The following is a 19,426-nucleotide window of genomic DNA, read 5'->3' as shown; positions in this document are numbered from 1 at the left end:
AGCTTCAGGCCCATGTTTTTAAATGCTTGGCTGATATCATCTATATGTCCTGGGACCAATGCATCCTCAACATGTCCAATATTTAATAAATTATCATCTCCCAACATGGTCCTTTTTTTAAAATTTTACCATCATCTTACCAGTCACTCAGGCTTAAAACTTGTAATCTTTAACTTCACCCACTCCCTGTCCCTTACATCCAAGCAGACTATACATCTCAAAGTAGGCCTCTGTTCCCCTCATCTCTGCATCATCAGCTCTTAGCTCATGTTCTGTCACACAGCCAAATGAACACATTGCTATGCTGATTCTACCTTTGTAAAAATCTGTTTCCTGATTCCCTAGCTGAATGTTATCTTTCCATCCTCTAAATTCTCCTGATCCTGTATTAAACTAAAGCATCCCTCTCCTTTGGTTGTTTATGTCATTCTTATCTTCCTATTATTTATAGTTGCCTGGCATTTTATAGGTTTCAAACAAAACAAGACAAAATAAAATGTCTCTTCAGGATCACAGAGCTAGTAAACTGTTGTACTGGATTCAAATTTAGGATCGTATCTGATCTCCCTACTTATAATGCAGTGAATAATACAGAAAATTATGTATAATGTCTTATACAGAAAAAAGGCTCAAAAAACTTAAATGAATAAATATGTGAAGCAGATGAAGTTTTAAGATTCCAAAATAATAGCACTTAAAAATTACCTGGGATTCAGTAAAAACAATGGACTATTTACAGCTGAAGAGCTTCGAGGGAAAAATCTTGGGAAGAGGCCTCAACAAACATTCATTCCTAACCTCAAAGCAACCTCAATGCTGATGGGAATAAGTAGTTTCAGAGCAGAAGTTGAGTATTGGGACAAGGGAGGAGAGGGAAATCTAATATTTTTCCTACAAAACAACAAGTGATGTGAACCTCAAACAAAGTATTTGTTAGTTTCCCTAGGGAAATATTTTTTTAGTATCAACTACAACGAGTATCTCAGAAGATAAAACCACAAACAGGATACAGTTCCAACTTGAAACACTTACAATAGGAGAATTCCACAAATACCAGGTAGAGTAAGTACCATTACCAAAAAAATTAAAAAGTGTTATAGAACAGCAATAGAAGAACAAATTACATCTTACTGTCATGAAGCAGGAAAGGCTTTGCATTTGATGTAATATTTGAGACTGGTCTTAAAGAATAGGATTATAACAGGAGAAAAGAGCAAGGAGGACTAGGAAATACTCTTAATGGAGGGAACACCATGTACAAAGACAAGGTATATATGTGGGAAAGAACAATTAATTCACATTAGCTGAAATCAAGAAAATAACTTTCTATACCTTATAACAGCAACTAAACAGATCTCAAACCAGGCCTGAGGCCATATAATGGGAAGAAAACATCCAAGTTCAATTTTAGATACATTACAAAAATTCTAGGCCCACCAACTAACCTCGCGAACAACATAGTCCCTTATAAAAATTAGTGACAGTAGCTACTCACTGAAAGTTGTCACCACTGTGGAGATTGTTAGCACGTAATAAGCCATACAAAGTCACATGTGTGCTCTCTGATGAAATGCTCAGGTCATGTTCCTTTCCTTCCCTGATCATTGTACGTTTAAGAAGACTAGAACATTTCAAAGCCAACTCCAAAGCATCCATCCAGCACCTTCCTAGAAGAACACAGATTCGTAAGCAGTGTAGTTCAAGAAACTACAAAAACCAGCAGCCATCTTAATTTAACACCGTTAACCTTTAAGCATACTATTATTTCTTTGAGAAACATAAACTGGCAAAGTTAATTTGAATATAAAATCTTGCAAGGATTTTAATGCAATTTTTCAGTTTAGCAAGTGCTTTTTACAGACAAAGCATCTAGAAACCACTGGTAAATGAATAGCATATGGGATGCATTAGAAAGTACACCTAATCTAAAATAAAGGTACTTTATTTTTAAAATCTTAGAACAGTAACAGGGAGTATGATTTGCAACTACCAAAGAAAGTACATAAAATATACTGAAGACATTATGTTTCTACTATAAACAAACTTATCAAAATGATGTTTTGTTGATAAAAGTTCTATCCCCAGGTTTACCATCCATTCTACTTATATGTATGAAAATTTCTGAGTCATGGAAATGCCGGTACAATATTGTAATGAACTGCCATATTAGCAGAAACACTAATATTTTAAATTAAAATTTAGAACTGTATTAGCAAAACAAAACGAAAAAACCCGTTAGTTGCTCTTAAAAATGTATGTGTGTGTGTGTGTATATATATGTTTCAATATCTGCTGGAAATATCAGTCAAGTAAAACACTTTCATAATGTAAGCTTGTGCCTATGGTATTTTAATTTTAAAAATAATCATCAAGTAAAAGTAAACTGAAAGGTTACAAGATTCGCTAGGCTAAGCTAAATTATAAAACATAAAAGTGAGGAAGAAATCCATTATCAATTATTAAGGTTTTAAAGTTAGCTTTGCTTTCACAAAAGTTTTGCTCTCTCCATATTGCTTCAAGAATTAAGTATTAAGTTACTAGGTATAGAACAAAGTTTGTACTTGAATCTCTTACATAAAAAAAACAAAACAGTGTATATGTGTTATGTTAATTTAAAAATATTTATTTATTTGACAGAGAGAGAGAGTACAAGTACGGGGAGCGGCAGGCAGAGGGAGAGGGAGAAGCAGGCTCCCCACTGAGCAGGGAGCCCGATGCGGGGCTCGATCCCAGGACCCTGAGATCATGACCTGAGCCGAAGGCAGACGCTCAACCAACTGAGCCACCCAGGTGCCCCTAAATGTTTTTTTTAAAAAAAAGATTTATTTATTTGAGAGAGAGCTCATGTACAAGAGCAGGAAGGAGGGGCAGAGGGGAAACAGACTCCCTGCTGAGTGGGGAGCCTGACATGGGGCTTGATCTCCCAGTCAAGCTGAAACCAACAGTTGGACGCTCAACCAACTGAGCCACCCAGGCACCCCATAAATATTAATTTTTATAAATAAAATACAAATAGCATATTAAATGTACCTCTAAAATTATAAAACTTAATGAGTTACCACAAAGAACACTAACCAAATCAAAAGGTGTTAGTATGTCAATGCAGAATGAAGAAGAAAACTTTAGGCTGCCAATTTGACTTCACAAGGCTTTCTTCCTATCAGATTTCCCTGTTTGTCTACAAAGTTAATGATATTTTACTATCAAAATCAATTTATGATTACAATACCTCTGCTGTAAATACCATACTAAAGAGATTTTCCCCAAAGGAAAATAAATACACAGTGGCATATAAAATAAATCCTTAAAAATGAGGACCAAAATCAAATCCATCAAAAATCTGTATTTACCATCTGACTCTGAAGTAGCTCGGATGATCAGATAACTGCTAGGTAAGGGCTGAGTTATAGATCCAACTGCTTCACCTTTTGGACCCTTAAAATAAAATAAAATAAAATAAAATAAGTGGTATACAGTAGGTATTATGAAATCTCAACTTCATATTATCCATTATTACCTGTAACAATCTAAGTTAGGCATGGGTTATAATCTAAAAGCAAACAACCTTTAACCTCATGCTTCTTAAGAAAGCAGATGGTAAGTATTAAGAAAAGTTTTCCTCTTCCAACAAATATACCTCCTTACCAGAAAACTGAACAACTTATAGCTATCATTAAATATCTCTGTTTATTGTTCACATAGTAAAGAGAAACCTGCAATTTATTATACTAGATGAAATTTTAATTTAATAGAGAAATTTCTATCCCAGAGATACTACTAAGATAAATAATATTAAATTTCTAGAGACCTAAAAAAAAAAGCTGGAACTATAATTTACAAGAAAAAAAGAAATGAATTTTGACTAGGTCTAGGGAAAAATCTCTATTTTACAACCATTGATACAATTGTTATAAAATACTTGTTATAAAATACCAATGAAAAAAGCTAATTTTATTCTTCCAGAAAGAAAGAGGAATTCTTCAGGTGAACCCAGTTCTTCCCTGGAAAGAAAATCTGAGGCTAGAACAGTATAATTTTGATAGACAAAGTGTAATTTTAAGTTGTAAGATCAAAGAATAAAATGAATTTGAGAAGCATAAACATAAAGAAGATATAGATTCAAAATAAAAAGGAAGAAAAAGTCAATTTTAACAAATCCTGTAGTATCACTTGGGTATTTTCAAATAGCTTATGGGCCAACTCCTAGAACCACCATCTAGTCAGACTGCTTGGGTTTCGAGCTTGGTTCCATGCTAGAAAAATTACTTAAGTAACCCCTTTAGGCCTCAATCTCTTTATCTGGGTAATAGGGAAAATTACAACCTCCTTAAAGGTATGAGAATTTTTAAAAGGGGTCCACATAAAGTGCTCAAGAGTCCCAGATCCAAAGTAAGAACTGTTAAATATTACTTTTACCTTATCATAGATACTGACTTTAAAGCTGTTTAAACAATGTCCTAAGCATATTTTGCTTGTGGAGAATGTTCTGATGATCATCTAATTGGACAAATTTCCTTCCCTCCCAACAATATTGGGAATTCAATAAATTTGACATTAAAAATCTTTTTTAATAATTTAAAAATTCATTATAATTTTTTCAATTCCTAAGAGTAGTAGTAAAGAATAAATACTATACATAAAGGGTTTTGAAAGTTGTTTTTTCACTTGAGAATCACATGATATATAATTAACAGAGGTTCTCTGGGTTAAATTCTTTCCCTATAGGAAGTGCCTAATCCCAGAATGGAACTAACTCTCTAATCCTAAATTTAGTCCTGCTACGACTATAGGCTACTGAAATAAAGGTTAAAAGTCCAGGTGTTTTATAGGTGTATGTATATTGCCTAATTAAGCAATACCAAAAAATATTTAAAAGCTGAAGTTCCTTTTGTTTAACCCTAAGTCTCAATTAGGTGGTTTCCCTTAAAGAAGAACCTCTAAACCCTCTTATCCGTATATAATTGACCATCTTAGAAACTAAAACAATGATTGCTTTGTAAAAATTTAAACTAAATCCATTTATTCCATTAGTGTGTAGTGCATGCTGAGCAAGGAGCCCGATGTGGGGCTCCATCCCAGGACCCTGGGATCATGACCTGAACCAAAGGCAGACGCTTAGCCAACTGAGCCACCCAGGTGCCCTGCATTCCTATTTTCCTGATTAAGTTTCTGCTTTTACACACAGAAGTGACCACAGTAATACTTTTTAGTTTTAAAACAGAGCTCCATCTTCAAAGACAGCTGAACCTCAAGAGTACATAGGACTGCTTCTAGTCACATATTTACATCACTACAGGAAAGACCACACAAATAAATGGCAGCTCCGTTCTAGAAGATCTTATAATTTTGATAGAAACAAAAACACTATAAATATGATACAATATTACAAAGCAAAGTTAGTAATTGCAATAAAAAAAACAGTACAAACTTAATCACCACGGAGAACACATTATAAAGTATGATGAAAATTTGGGAAACATTTTCTGCAAAAGTTTTTAAGATAGATCTTAAAGCTAAACAAAGCCTTTTGGTACACAGTTCAACGTGGGCAGAAAGAAAAAGAGGAATAATGCACTTGGAAACAGAAGCAAATTTAGAAGTCCTGGCTGAGGTCAGAAATCATTAGATTAATTGATTTATCTCCACTCTGAAACTCACAGATTGTCATCTTTATCTTTTACCTATGTAACAAGTGCTTACTTACCTTCACTGCCCAAATAGACTGCTCCAAAGGATGAAAAAGTTTGAAACAAAAGCCATCCTTTTTTGATGGACGTTCAATGATCTCACAGGCATTCAGAAGGACTGTTCCTACCCACTGACCATTTTTTTGGGTTTTATAAATCAGTAGCACCCCGGGTTTCAAAACACACCACAACTTGGTCCAGCTCTTTAGAGTACCACGAATCTACAGAAAGATAAGTTTATTTAGGAAATAAAGCTCTTTTTCTCTTTTTGCTCCACAATATAAAAACTCAGTAATGGCAAATAGGATGTTTTAATCTAAAATTTCCACAAAATATACACTTTAGATTCAGTAGATTTTTTTTTAAGCTACTAGATGGTAAGCACTGCACGCAAAGCTAAAAATAGCATAGCTCCTGCCGCCAAGAAACTTAAAGTCTAGCCAGAGACGAGGTCAACAGTTTCAAAATAATGCGCCAAGTAGAATGGTTTTCCTAACCCTCAGGCCAGCTCAGGAGCCATTAAAATATACTTTCCTAGTACCAAGATTCTCCTCTTCTTAGCAACTATCATAATTTTATTTGTGGGAGTATAAGAAAATTCCACCTTTTTAAAAGATTTTTATTTATTTGTCACAGAGAGAGAGAGAGCACAAGCAGGGGGAGCTGCAGGCAGAGGGGAGAAGCAGGCTCCCCGCTGAGCCCAAGGCAGCCACTTAACCAACTGAGCCACCCAGGCATCCCAAGATTATTCCACCTTTTAAGATTGTTTCCCTCCTACCACTATATCAGCAGTGCTGAAATCGCTGCTAGCACAACCACCAGGCATTCCCTAAATATTCACTGAGTGGTAGAAGAGGGAAGAACTCTCTTCCAACCCCTAAAATTACCTTCTCTAAATTACTCTGTTCTTAGTAATTACATAAACTGTGCCATTTCAGTTCTTGGGGGAATTTTAAAACACAGTTACCTGAATCTCTCTCTAATCTCAAAATGTTCCTCGTCCCAGGATTTAATGTGATGGCAATAACAAGTCTATAACTGTTTTTTCCTATCAATTTCTATTTCTGTCATCCATTAAAAATGTTTCTATGCAAGTCACTGAATTCACAATACTGAAAAGAATGCTAATATATTTAGAATAAAAACTAGGAATTATCCTCACTTTTACTTACTGTAAAACATCTGCTCTCTCAAAGCACTTTTATGAATTACGAAATAAATATAGGACTCCCTAACCCCTGAAATAGGCATACCACAGTAACTGTAAATAAGAAAAAAAATAGTAAGGGGGAGTTTGGAGCCAGGAATGAAGAGAAAATCTTTGAGAAAAGTATGTGTTTATGTAAAAGAAATGGAAAGACAAGAAAAGCAAAAGGAAGAGTTATCCTAAGATAACATTCTGGAACTGGGACATGTGATAATAGAACATGGATGGCAAATATCAGAATGAAGGTATGATTTAGAAAAGTCAGCCAGGGGATGTGGTGGGACTTTAAGGGGGTTAGCTGCAGGAATCCAATGTCAGAAGACAAGAGGAAGAAGTTTAGCTCTGAAAAACCCAAATGAGACGTGGAGCTTAAAGACAGTCAAAGTAAGTCGAATGTGTTTCCAGCACAACACTGAAGAAGACCCTAGTACTACCTGAACTAACAAGGAAACTATCATTAGGCTCCCATTTTAGTGAGAGAATTTCCACAAAGGATCTCCTAAGGATTTTACATTGGAGGTTGTACCAACTTTTTGGGAGTGGAAAACTTTCAGGGCTGGCGTGATTTTTAGATTAATGTCAGGTACTAAAATTTCCTGGGAGTCAGAGTCTCAACAAGATCATTCTTAAACTCAGCATTAGTCTGAAAGATTCCAACTAAATAACCTTCAGATAAGAGTGAGAAAGAGGATAGTGGGGGATGATTAAAAAAAGGAAATGAAAGATAGTGGAAATAACCAGAGGCCAAAATAAGGTATGGAAACAGCAATATGCACGTTTTTCTGAAAATTAATCCTTTCCAAAAGATAACTTTTGTATTAACTTTGCTTAATATCTTCTCAATAATGCATACAAGTCTACAATAATACTAAATGATAGTTTGAACAGCAAAATATTTCTTTAGACTATATAATGTCACACAAACCAAAAAGCCTTTTAAAAAGAACTGCTATCCATATCTGATGTTATTTCAAGACAGACAATGTTAAGTTTCCTTCTCCCCATTAAGACTGGAACATAGAACCTCTGGGATACAATTAATAGGTTGCCAGTGAAAAACAATCATCCCAGGAGTTGTTTTTGTCTTGAAGGCTTTAGATGCACTCTGGGCTTTCCTATTCTAGTAGGTAAACATCCAGCAATATGAATTCAAGCTTCAATACAAACTGACCTTCAACCAATCAGCCATAACAATAACAGAAGGATCTGTGATTGTACTGAGTAACTCCTTTGTGGCTCTTTTCTTTTCTTCTCGGTAATTTTTCTTTTGCACCTATTTTACAAAAATAATAGAAAAATTAAAAATTCATTAGAAATGGGCAATTTCTTTCTAAAAATTTAGGTCTATAACATGTAGAGTATAAGATTCTAAACCTCTTTTAGAATTCTAGCATTTTAGGATAAAAGAACTTTTTTTTTAAGAGCTGGTAGGAATTTTTAGAGGTTAGAATCTAGTTTTTCTGATCACTAGTTCTCTGTATCTTTTTGAAGAATTTACCTTTTTTTAATTACACAATACTACATGTATCCAATCTTATGGTAAGAATTTCAAACAACACAAATAAAGCTAAAAGCTTTATTAGACCCTATCCTATTCCCAATCCCCAGAACGGACCACTATTAACACTTTTGGAAAACACTATCCTTTCAGGCTTTTTCTATGTATACAACCTACAGAAATATATAGCTTTTGAGGTTTTGTTTTTTAAACATTTTTTTAAAAAAGGTTCTCCCATTCAATATTTTTGGGAGCATTTCCATGCCTACCTCATTGCTATATAAGTTTCGTAGTATGAATAAAACATGGGGGTTAACTGGACACATTCTGCATACCAGTTACTGTTCTAAGCACTTTACAAGTACTATCTCATTATCTTCACAATAACCCCAGAAAGTAAGACAATTATTATCCTTATTTTACAGATGAGAAAACTGAAGGACAAAGAGTGACTTACCCAGGATCACACAGCTAGTAAGTCATGGAGGCACAATTCATCAAAGGCAGACTGGCTCTAAAAGACATGCTCTTAACCACCATGCTATTACTGCTCTATAATTTTTCTTAAGTTCTCTTACTGATGGAAATCCACTCTGTTATCAGTTTTTTCATATTGCAGACAATGCTGCATTTGTTTGCAACTGGCAATTTTGCTCTTTCCTGATACTAAGATATTATCATAAAATGATATTAATTCATTCAAAATATCAAAGTTTTACCTTCATAAGTTACCTCTGAGGTAATCTGGGAAGGCTGCAGTGGATTAATATAGTCTTATTATTACTTTGTTATTAAATGGATGGAAAAGTGGTGATAAACTATCAGTGATACATTTCTTTTAGCTATAAAACCTTCCTGTTTTACACTTAGCGACAAAAAGACTATATACACCTAACAAAATTTAAATAATTCTACAGCCAAAAAACTTCAGACTTTTGGTCTTTACTAATATGCATATCTGAGTAACAGTAGATTTAATATGGGATTGCAAATGCAAATGCATACAGGATCAGATATAAGAAAAAAAGGGGTAAAAATAGACCATGCAGGGATAAGAGTCAATTAGAGAGCATGTGTTTCTTAAGATCCAGGATCCGTGGCCATTCTGGAAGGCAAGCCCAAGTGCATATTTCTTAAAGAGAGGTTGGAAAGCTGAACTTGTATTTGTTACCTCAAATTTTTAAAACATTGTATACATCAAACAAATGTATCTACCTGTGGGCCAAATTCAGCCCACGACCCTGCAAGTTCGTAAACTTGAATTTCAAAAAGCACCAGAGCTTCCCATAACACGTTCTACAACACAGTGATGTGCCCAACTCGGTTCAAGTGTGCAGAGCTGTCCAGTCCTCAGCCAAAGGAATGGTCAGGTGAGGCCGGAGGCAGCGCCCGACAGTCATCAAGTAGCCTCTTCAGTTGACTCCAGCGTGCCATACAAATATTAACATTCTTTATGTGTGCCTGTCTGGATATTATTTTTCTTTCTTTAGGAGACAGGTATTTATCTTGTTATTGTTAGCCTACTTTCAAAAGCACATGCAAAGCACAATGTTATTTATGAAATAACTGGAAACTAACCTTGAGAGATTCTTTCTTTGTGAGCTTGCTTGAAGCAGAACTATCCTTCTCCGAGCCATTATAAAGTTTAGATTCAGACTGAATCACACAGAAATGAACAAAGAGAAATCATAATTAAAACCTTCACTTATTCTACATATACAGCATATACGAATTAATGTTAAAGCTATGTTTGTGAATTCTTCCCATTTATTGCTGTGATTTAGGCAAAAATAAATTTTCAGGTGTCCATTTTCCCTATATAGATAGCTTTAGTTTAAAAGCTAATCCATGTTAAACCCACAAAAGCACAAAATAAACACTAATCAGGGGTGCCTGGCTGGCTCAGAAAAGGATGCAATTCTTGATCTTGGGGTCGTGACTTCAAGCCTCACATTGGATGTAGAGATTACTAAAAAAAAAAAACCCTAATCAATAAACTAATCTACAATGTGAGGTTAAATAAGATCATTTGTAAATTTTTGCATTCTACTTTCCAGAATATTTCTAAGAAACATATGCAATTTATTCTTAAAACAAAAGTATCCAAAGCAATGTAATTTTTTAACAGTTAAAATATTCCAAGTTAATAAAATAAACCATGTACATTCTAGTTACTGCACACATTGCCCTATTGCTACTTCTCCAATGGAAAGAAATATTATCTTCAGAAATTAGTATTAAAACACTATCTAATTTGTAGTGTTCAAAAACCAATATTCCTAGCATCTACTTCTTCCTACCTATCCTAAGTGCCCCTAAAGTATTATTGTCTTAAACTTCTTTCCAGACTTTGCTTATACTTATTTTTATTTGATCTTCATAAGAATCTTGACAAATAGAAGCACCTGGGTGGCTCAGCTGGGTAAGCATCCAACTCTTGATTTTGGCTCAGGTTATGATCTCAAGGTGTGAGATCAAGCCCCACACTGGGGTCCACACTTAGTGGAAGTCCACTTCTCTCCCTCTGAACACCCCCAGAGGTGCACTAGCACTCTTTCTCCCTCTCTCAAATAAATAAATAAATCTTAAAAAAAAAAAAAAAAAAGAACCTTAAAAATAGACATAACAAGTGGTTTTAGCTCCATTTTACAAATCATGAAAGGGAGGCTCTGGAGGTTGATTTTCTAAACTAACAATAATGCAACAGGGATCAGAATCTAGGTCTCCTAATCAAGCACTCTTTTGAAGAGACTACATTCTTTCACCAGAGTAAGAGAGCACAAATGTGAAAGCTGCTTCTATAAATCTTGGACAATAAAATTAAACACGCTTAGTGTCTTCTGTCCTATGATTTTCATTTTTATCTATTGTTAGACACAGGAGAAGGTATTTAAAGTACTTAGCATGGGGGCGCCTGGGTGGTTCAGTTGGTTAAGCGACTGCCTTCGGCTCAGGTCATGATCCTGGAGTCCCGGGATCGAGTCCCGCATTGGGCTCCCTGCTCAGCGGGGGGTCTGCTTCTCCCTCTGACCCTCCCCCCTCTCATGTGCTCACTCTCTCTCATTCTCTCTCTCAAATAAATAAAATCTTTTAAAAAAAAAAAAAATAAAGTACTTAGCATGACTCCTGGTGCCAAGAAAGTATATGGGGCTTGATCCAAATGGTGGCTTTCAAATGTTGAATGGCTAGACCTGCAAAGCACTAGGTGTGATTACAGGTAACAAAACTTTGGGTATGAACTCCCTCACTCCATTTGAAGAACCATGAAGGCAGGGACCATACTTATTCACCAATGACACAGCTATCACCTGGGGAAAAGAAAGGGCTCACTAAATATCTGATGAATTAATAAAATGAAAATTAAACTAGCATTTGCAACTCATTTCTTTTACCTCTCTGAAAAAACACCTCTGCTACTTGGTACGAAATATGGGTGATTATGGTGATGATGATAATAACTGGCTGCACTAGATAGAAGGGAACTACAAACTATGTACAATGCAGAAGGTGGGGATTAACCCAATTAAATTTTTGTTAAAGTCACTCCTTTGAGAACTGAACTTGAAACATCATAGTACTTACTCTCATGGCAATGGCACACTGATTGTGATAACAAAACAATTTTACAAAGTTGCTCAAGCCAAACAGTCTCTGTCTTCTCCTTGCCCCCGAGAACCTGAAGATGGCACAGCTACTGTCAGAAAAAGAGGATGATTTCTATTTCTCACAGCTTAAGAGGAAAATGTGTATTATAATATACTTCTTAGACACTAGTAAATGAAGAATAAATGCTAACAGAAATGGCTACTTATTCTTTACCAAGTACTTTCCTAAACACTTCACATGCACTACCTCATTTAATCCTCAAAGCAACCCTATGAGATAGTAATAATATCTCCCTTTTGCTAATAAGAAAACCAAGACTAACCAATTAAAAATAACTTTCCAAAGTTGCAGAGCCAATAAGGAGATGAGCTGGGATTTGTACCCCGGTCTACCTAATTCCCAGTCTCATGCTCTTAGCCATTTCACTGTAATGATTTCTTACCTTTTAAAACTATTTACACAGAATTTTAGCCAGACTCAAATTTAAGACTTATCTTCATGAACAACAGGAAATATGTTTCCCTGACATGACAAGATCTGGCTTGGTGATTCCTAAAAGATTCTAGAATATAAGGCACCTGCAGGCCAGAAGGGGGTCATCTGAGCTTGGTAAATTTTAGAGAACACATATTTCAAGGAATCCTTGCCATTCTGTGTAGCCAGTTCTGGGGGGAAAAAAAATCCACTGACCAAGTTCTACAAGCTTTTTAAATACACTATACCAAAGTTTTCTGTATTAACAGGTTTCCTTTTAAATACCAAAACTCAAACTATTTTTGTTGGAAATATTTTACTAAACTAACTTGGTCCTTCTTTTATAACCTTACTGAACACGATCTTAATGATCACCACAGGGTTTAATATATAGTACTGTTTGTTTCTTCATTAAATGGTCTTAGAATGCTCAGTAGGTTGTTTTCTTTTTCCTTCCTTCTTTTCATTTCCCCCCATAACTATTGTCCTCTTACAGGCTGCGTGATTCAGGAGGTTATTCAATCTCTTTCAGTCTTAGCTTCCTTGTTTGTAAATGAGGATACTCTTATTAACCTGTAGGATTGCTCTGAGGGTTAAATGAGGTAGTGTGCATGATGTGTTTAACATACTACTTGGTATATATTGTGTTTCAGGTTTGTGACTATCCTCTACAGTGTAAGTGCTATCAAAGATCTGGCCTTTAAATAAATGGAACATTTATGTATGAGAATACTTTACTCTTGCTTTGAAAACTACAAAATACTACAGATATAAGGGATAATGTTCATGTTAATATGACTAGATCAGATATCCTGATTTGGAAGGGTTTTTTAAATGTCCAGGTAAATATATTTTTTACATCAAGTGATAGACATGTAGCATCCCTATAAATAAACAGATGTATGTATGCCTGGAGAATCAAGTCAATAAATAGATCTGGGCTCAAAAACCACTACCCTTGTAGTAGGATTACTTTTATCCCACTAGACACAGTACCCATGCTGGAAATTCCTTTTGTTGAGATGGACTACTAAAAATTCATTTAAAAACGCTAACAGCAAGATGAGATGGGATTTGATTAACTGACTTTTCCAATCCACTCATTTATAGGATGCATGAGAAATAGAAACTGTATTTTTTTAAAAATGGGGGGGTAAAAAAGTGTATTCCATTGTGCTTACTGGTCTTAATCATGTATTTTAAGAAATAATCCCAAATCCTATGACCAAAATGGCAGTATTAATACTTTTTGCATCAAATTCAGAAAAATATAAGGTTAAAATTAGGATTGTCTCAGTTATGCACACTGATTACAGAAGGAATAACAAAACTTTGTTTCCTGAAGTTACTTAAGTAAGGTTAAAATGTTCAGAATTCCATGAGAATGTGGTTTAATGATAAATGTATAAATTTTAGGATTGTTGTGAAAAATAAGACTGGGTTATGTGTTAGAATATTTAAGGACAAACTGGTGACTATGCATCTCTTCAGCTAACAGAATAAACAAGGATTAAATCTAAGTTAAGATAGAATCAATAGGTTTCAACTGTTGGAAAATATCAGGATTTAAGAACAATTTTACTTACACTAGTTACCATGTTAAGAATCCCATTCATTCACTGCAATTCCCCCTCTCTTTTTAAATAAGCTCTATGTCCAACGTGGGGCCTGAATTCACAACCCCAAGATCAAGAGTCGCATGCTCTACCAACTGAGCCAGCCAGGTGTCCCTCCACTGTAATTCTTATTCAAAAAAAGAAGATGAATTCTCAAATACCTACTATTAACCAGGTACTCTGTCAGGCACTTGCAGTATCACAATCTGGGATGTGGATCTTTTCTCCTTTGTACAGATAAGAAAACTGAAGCCATTTTGAATCCCAGCTTTACCACTCTGACCCTCATTTAATTTCTCTAAGCTTCAGTTTGTTCACTTAGAACATGGGGCCAATAATACCTACCACCTTTTAGTATTGTTATGAGAGTTAAGGTGACACACAGTAAGCTCTTAATACAAAATAGCTATTAATATCACTGTAGTTAGTATCTAAGAAGTCACAAGTAATATATATGAATCAAGATTCAAATTTGCTTTTTTGACTTTAAAACAGTGCTGCCCAGCAGAACTTTCTGAATGACAGAAATGCTATATATGGCTACTGAGCACTTGAGATATGGCTAGTGTAACTGAGGAACTTCTAATTTCAATTGATTTTAGTTAATTTAAAGAGTCCAGAATGATTGGTGCTATTAAAAGTACAGCTCTGTTTTTATTTTTTTAAATTTATTTTTATGTATGTGTTGCTTTTTTTTTTTTTTTTTAAGATTGTATTTATTTATTTGACAGAGAGAGAGACAGCGAGAGAGGGAACACAAGCAGGGGGAGTGGTAGAGGGAGAAGCAGGCTTCCCGCAGAGCAGGGAGCCCAATGCGGGGCTCGATCCCAGGACCTCGGGATTATGACTTGAGCCGAAGGCAGTGGCTTAACCGACTGAGCCACCCAGGCGCCCCTAAAAGTACAGTTCTAAAGCCTATTTTTTTTTCATTAATCCACCCTGCTTCATTAAGGTATGTAAATTTTCTTTTCAGGCTCCCTGCCCTCCTTCTTCCCCTCCCCCCAATTTAGAGACTACATATAGGTGGCTATGATATATAAGTGTGGGGTTTAAGTATTTAGACTTCTGAGAAGGAATACTGTTCTACCACATATTCAACAATTCTGGTATTAACTGCTTGAAAATAGGTTTAAAAAAGTTCTATAAATTTCATTATATTTCTAGCTATTGAAGACTCAAAATAAATTATTTTTCCTTTACACATCTCATAAAATGATCAAGGAATTTCTTACTTGTATGTTATATATATATATATATATATATATATATGGTACTATTAAACTTCTATCCTAAGTACTTTTACACATATGATATTTAAGTAATGAATACTTGAAAAGTGTGGATAAAGTGTGTATAAAATTATACATTAAAAAAAATCATGCACTCTTCTCAACCACTGTCATGCATGGAAACAAAAATGTAGGTTTTTTTCATGTTCTGTTCGTCATACATATGCCCACTTCTATTTTGTTAAGAAAGAGGTGTTTAATCATGTAAACAGTTTCTTTCCCACAGTGGAATGCCACAACTGCTCCCATGAGGACAGCTAGAGACTAGGAGCTGTGGCAGAAAAATAATGAGTAGCAGCTCTCATTAGCTGAGAACAGCAGAGAATACACTAGCTTAAGAAATAGATTTTCTGACAGTCACTGAAGTTTGATTCCACAAACAAAATGGAATCAATTTTGATTCTGTCTCTGTTATTTCAGAACCTGAAATAACAGTCAGAAGTCAAATTCTTTAACAAATTATAGCAAATATATTATATATAGAATATATATATTCTATATATAATATTAGAGAAATTACAAACCCATAGGAAAAGCAATGTATTACATAGTGTTTCTCAAATTTGAATATATACTCTTAAAGAAAAAGTTCTCAACAGTAAAAATATATACAAGTATCCCAGTTTGAGAATTACTAATTTAGGAAACTGTATCTCATTCTAAGAAAATGTCTTTCAATTGCAGGCCATTACTGCAAGAGACCTTTGGCCTTTAACTGGTAAAATGTATGTATTTTTTTTTTTTAAGATTTTATTTATTTATTTGACAGAGAGAGAGACTGCGAGAGCAGGAACACAAGCAGAGGGAGTGGGAGCGGGAGAAGCAGGCTTCCCACCAAGCAGGGAGCCCGATGTGGGCCTCGATCCCAGGACCCTGGGATCATGACCTGAGCTGAAGGCAGACATTTAACAACTGAGTCACCCAAGTGCCCCAAAATGTATGTATTTTGACTGTCATTCAAATAAACTCAAAACACTTAAGAGTTAAAAAACAAAACAAAACAAAACACAAGGAATCCTGAGAACTTCTCCGAATGGAATTCTCAGTCTGAGAAGTACTACAATAACAGACATATCAGAAGCAATATAACTCTGGAGAGAACACACTGGTTACCAATAGGCTGTATTTCTAAGTAACCAACAGGACCGACATCAACCCCAGTGGAACTTTCCTTTTTTCTTATATACGGCATGATTTAGATATACCAACATAAAAACATCCCATAAAAATCTGATAGAATTTTATTGTTCTTCTTCTTAAATATTAGAAAAATGCCATAGTCATGTATTTGGGGACAACACATGCTTACCTTGCTCTTTGACATAGAAAGTGAAGATTCATCTTTATTTTGAGAAATGTCTTCCTTTCCTCTTTCAAAACCTTTAAAAAACATTGTTATTATTTTAGTATTACTATATAGCATATAGGCATTAAGAAGCAAATGCATATAAGTCATCCAATTTCAAATATACATTATATTTGATGTATATTGGTACAAAAGCTTAGACTAAACATACAGTGTTAAACTATTATAGTTTAAAACCCTTCTAAGGGATCATATGTAGTATAACTCTTTAGAATAAATTAAGGCTTACAAAGGCAATGAAGTCTTTTCCTGAACCCATCAACATCAAGCTAAATACCTCTTTTCTGTGCTCCTAGAGCACTTTTCATGAACTCAGGCCTCATGGAGCTTTTATTCTACTGACTTTTTTTTTTCTTTTTCTTTTTTTTTTTAAGATTTATTTATTTATGGGATGCCTGGGTGGCTCAGTCAGTTAAGCGTCTGCCTTCAGCTCAGGTCATGATCCCAGGATCCTGGGATTGAGCCCCATGTCGGGCTCCTGGCTCAGCAGGGAGCCTGCTTCTCCCTCTCCCTCTGCCTCTCCCCCTGCTCATGCTCTCTGCTCTATCTCTGTGCCTCAAATGAATAAAAATTTTTTTTAAATCTTAAAAAAAAAAAAAAGATTTATTTATTTTGAGAGAGAGACAGAGAGAAAGAGAAGCAGACTCCCCCATGAGTGCAGAGCCCGACATGGGCGGGGCTTGATCTCAGGACCCTGAGATCAAGACCTGAGCTGAAACCAAGAGTCGGTTGCTCCACTGACTGAGCCACCCAAGCGCCCCTCTAGTGAACTCTTTTCTAATAAAGAATCCTAACTGAAAGAACCAACCCAGCATATTTTTAACACCTCTTGCCAAATCAGAAACAATTCTAGAATTGGTGATAAAGGACTAGAGAAAATAAATCTAGGTTGAGGGACAGACTTAAAAACCTAACAATGTGCTTATTGTGAGAATTAAATGAGGATCCATTAGAAAGCATTTAGCATAGTATTTTCCATATAGTATACATTCAATTCATGTTGACTTTTTTTTTTTAAGATTTTATTTATTTGAGACAGAATGAGAGAGAGAGAGAGCACATGAGAGGGGGGAGGGTCAGAGGGAGAAGCAGGCTCCCTGCCTGGCAGGGAGCCCGATGCGGGACTCGATCCCGGGACTCGATCCCGGGACTCCAGGATCATGACCTGAGCCGAAGGCAGCCACTTAACCAACTGAGCCACCCAGGCGCCCTCAATTCATGTTGACTCTTAAGATGATCATCGGCAGTGACTATTGTATACAAATTCTAAAAGAATGAATCTAAAATACATGAATGTACTGGGATGAACATGCACAGATCCCTGCAATCATGTAACACATTAACATAACACTATGCCAAAAGCAATTAACAGATTAATGTTATTAAGAGTACAATTAGAGAGGGGTGCCTGGGTGGCTCAGTCGGTTGAGCATCTGCCTTTGGCTTGGGTCATGATCCCAGGGTCCTGGGATCGAGCCCCGCATTGGGCTCCCTGCTCAGCAGGAAGTCTGCTTCTCCCTCTCCCTCTCCCCCTGCTTGTGTTCCTGCTCTCGCTCTGTGTCAAATAAATAAATAAAATCTAAAAAAAAAAAAAAAGTACAATTAGAGAAATGTTAATACTGAAATTTGCGTGGCGGGTATAAAAGGAGCAGTACTCAACTTAAAGATGTTCCTTCTACTTTTGAGGGCAAGTATTATTAACTCTTCCCTATAATAATTTGTTCTAAGTCCAATAAAAGCCTATATTAAAAATGCATACATAATTATTCATAAAGCAGCACTTAAATAATCATCAGTAGCACCAGTGCCTGAAGCATTTAAAAATTATTTCTAACATATTAATAATACCATTTTTCTCTATTTGGCTTTTATTAGCTAAAAACAAATCCATTCCAATTTCCTAATCCAGAGATTTTACTGCATTGTTTTCTGTAATATGAAGAAGGTATCTTCCCCCACCCCCCAACTCTGTTAAGGAGGATCACTCAATCCCAATACTAGGGGGAAACAAAACTATTTCATAAATGCAACATGAAATTTTAAATAACTTACCAAAATTTTAGACTTTAGTATAAAGCAAACCAAAGTTACTTAATTCAGTTTAAAAATTCTAAAATATTTATTCAGAGTAACATTTTATAATAAGTAATTCTTTTTTAAGATTTATTTATTTTAGAGAGCACGTGAGCATGGGGGGAGGGACAGAGGGTGAGGGAGAATTTTTTTTTTTTAAGATTTTATTTATTTATTTGACAGAGAGAGAGAGCAAGCAGAAGCAGGGGGAGTGGCAGTGGGAGGAGGAGCAGGCTCCCCACCAAGCAGGGAGACTGATGTGGGGCTCAATTCAGGACCCTGGGATCATGATCTGAGCCGAAGGCAGACGCTTAACCAACTGAGCAACCCAGGCACCCCTGTAATAAGTAATTCTTAATATTAATGAATTATTATTTTCTACCATGTGTGGAGATTCAAAATTACTTTAAAATTACTCCTCTATTTTTTTAAAAAAGTGGTATTTATAGACAAAATTCTGAAGCCTATAACACATTATTGACCATTATTAATAATGCAGAGCAATTTCAGATCATGACTTTTTACCAAGTTTCCTTGTTAGTGATTTTAGGTAGTAAATTCTCTTCCTACTATCCTCCCAACTGCCTCAATGATACAGAAATCTATATCC

The 19,426-nt window shown here is 35.4% G+C and overlaps 1 protein-coding gene, 1 long non-coding RNA gene and 1 other non-coding gene across 12 annotated transcripts in view; 1 reads left to right on the top strand and 2 right to left on the bottom strand.

Moving 5' to 3' along the window:
• LOC135364408 (uncharacterized) overlaps positions 1 to 9,191 on the top strand; it is a 46,192-nt gene extending 37,001 nt beyond the window's left edge. Inside the window, exon 3 of the long non-coding RNA XR_010411430.1 lies at positions 8,818 to 9,191. This is a non-coding gene — a long non-coding RNA (uncharacterized LOC135364408). The remainder of the gene's footprint in view (positions 1 to 8,817) is intronic.
• Positions 1 to 19,426, bottom strand: part of OSBPL8 (oxysterol binding protein like 8) — a 157,885-nt gene that overhangs the window by 28,555 nt on the left and 109,904 nt on the right. For 9 of the 10 annotated variants that reach the window (XM_045872926.3, XM_064590860.1, XM_045872927.3 and 6 more), the window contains 6 exons: positions 16,687 to 16,757; positions 9,971 to 10,048; positions 8,066 to 8,167; positions 5,705 to 5,908; positions 3,351 to 3,435; positions 1,496 to 1,667 (listed from right to left, as the gene is read on the bottom strand). In XM_045872926.3, coding sequence (XP_045728882.1) covers positions 1,496 to 1,667; positions 3,351 to 3,435; positions 5,705 to 5,908; positions 8,066 to 8,167; positions 9,971 to 10,048; positions 16,687 to 16,757 — 712 coding nt within the window. Of the gene's footprint in view, positions 1 to 1,495; positions 1,668 to 3,350; positions 3,436 to 5,704; positions 5,909 to 8,065; positions 8,168 to 9,970; positions 10,049 to 11,974; positions 12,083 to 16,686; positions 16,758 to 19,426 lie in introns of those variants that run through there. The other variant, XM_045872932.3, reaches the window with a different exon arrangement.
• LOC123845140 (small nucleolar RNA SNORA41) lies at positions 15,524 to 15,656 on the bottom strand. The gene has a single exon (XR_006790975.1). It is a non-coding gene; the product is annotated as a small nucleolar RNA SNORA41 (small nucleolar RNA).

This window comes from Mirounga angustirostris, unplaced genomic scaffold (genome assembly GCF_029215605.1).
Source record: "Mirounga angustirostris isolate CCGP_5_RB_7025 unplaced genomic scaffold, mMirAng1.0.hap1 SCAF_5, whole genome shotgun sequence".
NCBI lineage: Eukaryota > Metazoa > Chordata > Mammalia > Carnivora > Phocidae > Mirounga > Mirounga angustirostris.
Note: the sequence above shows the minus strand (reverse complement) of the source record. Positions and strands in the feature narration are given on the sequence as shown.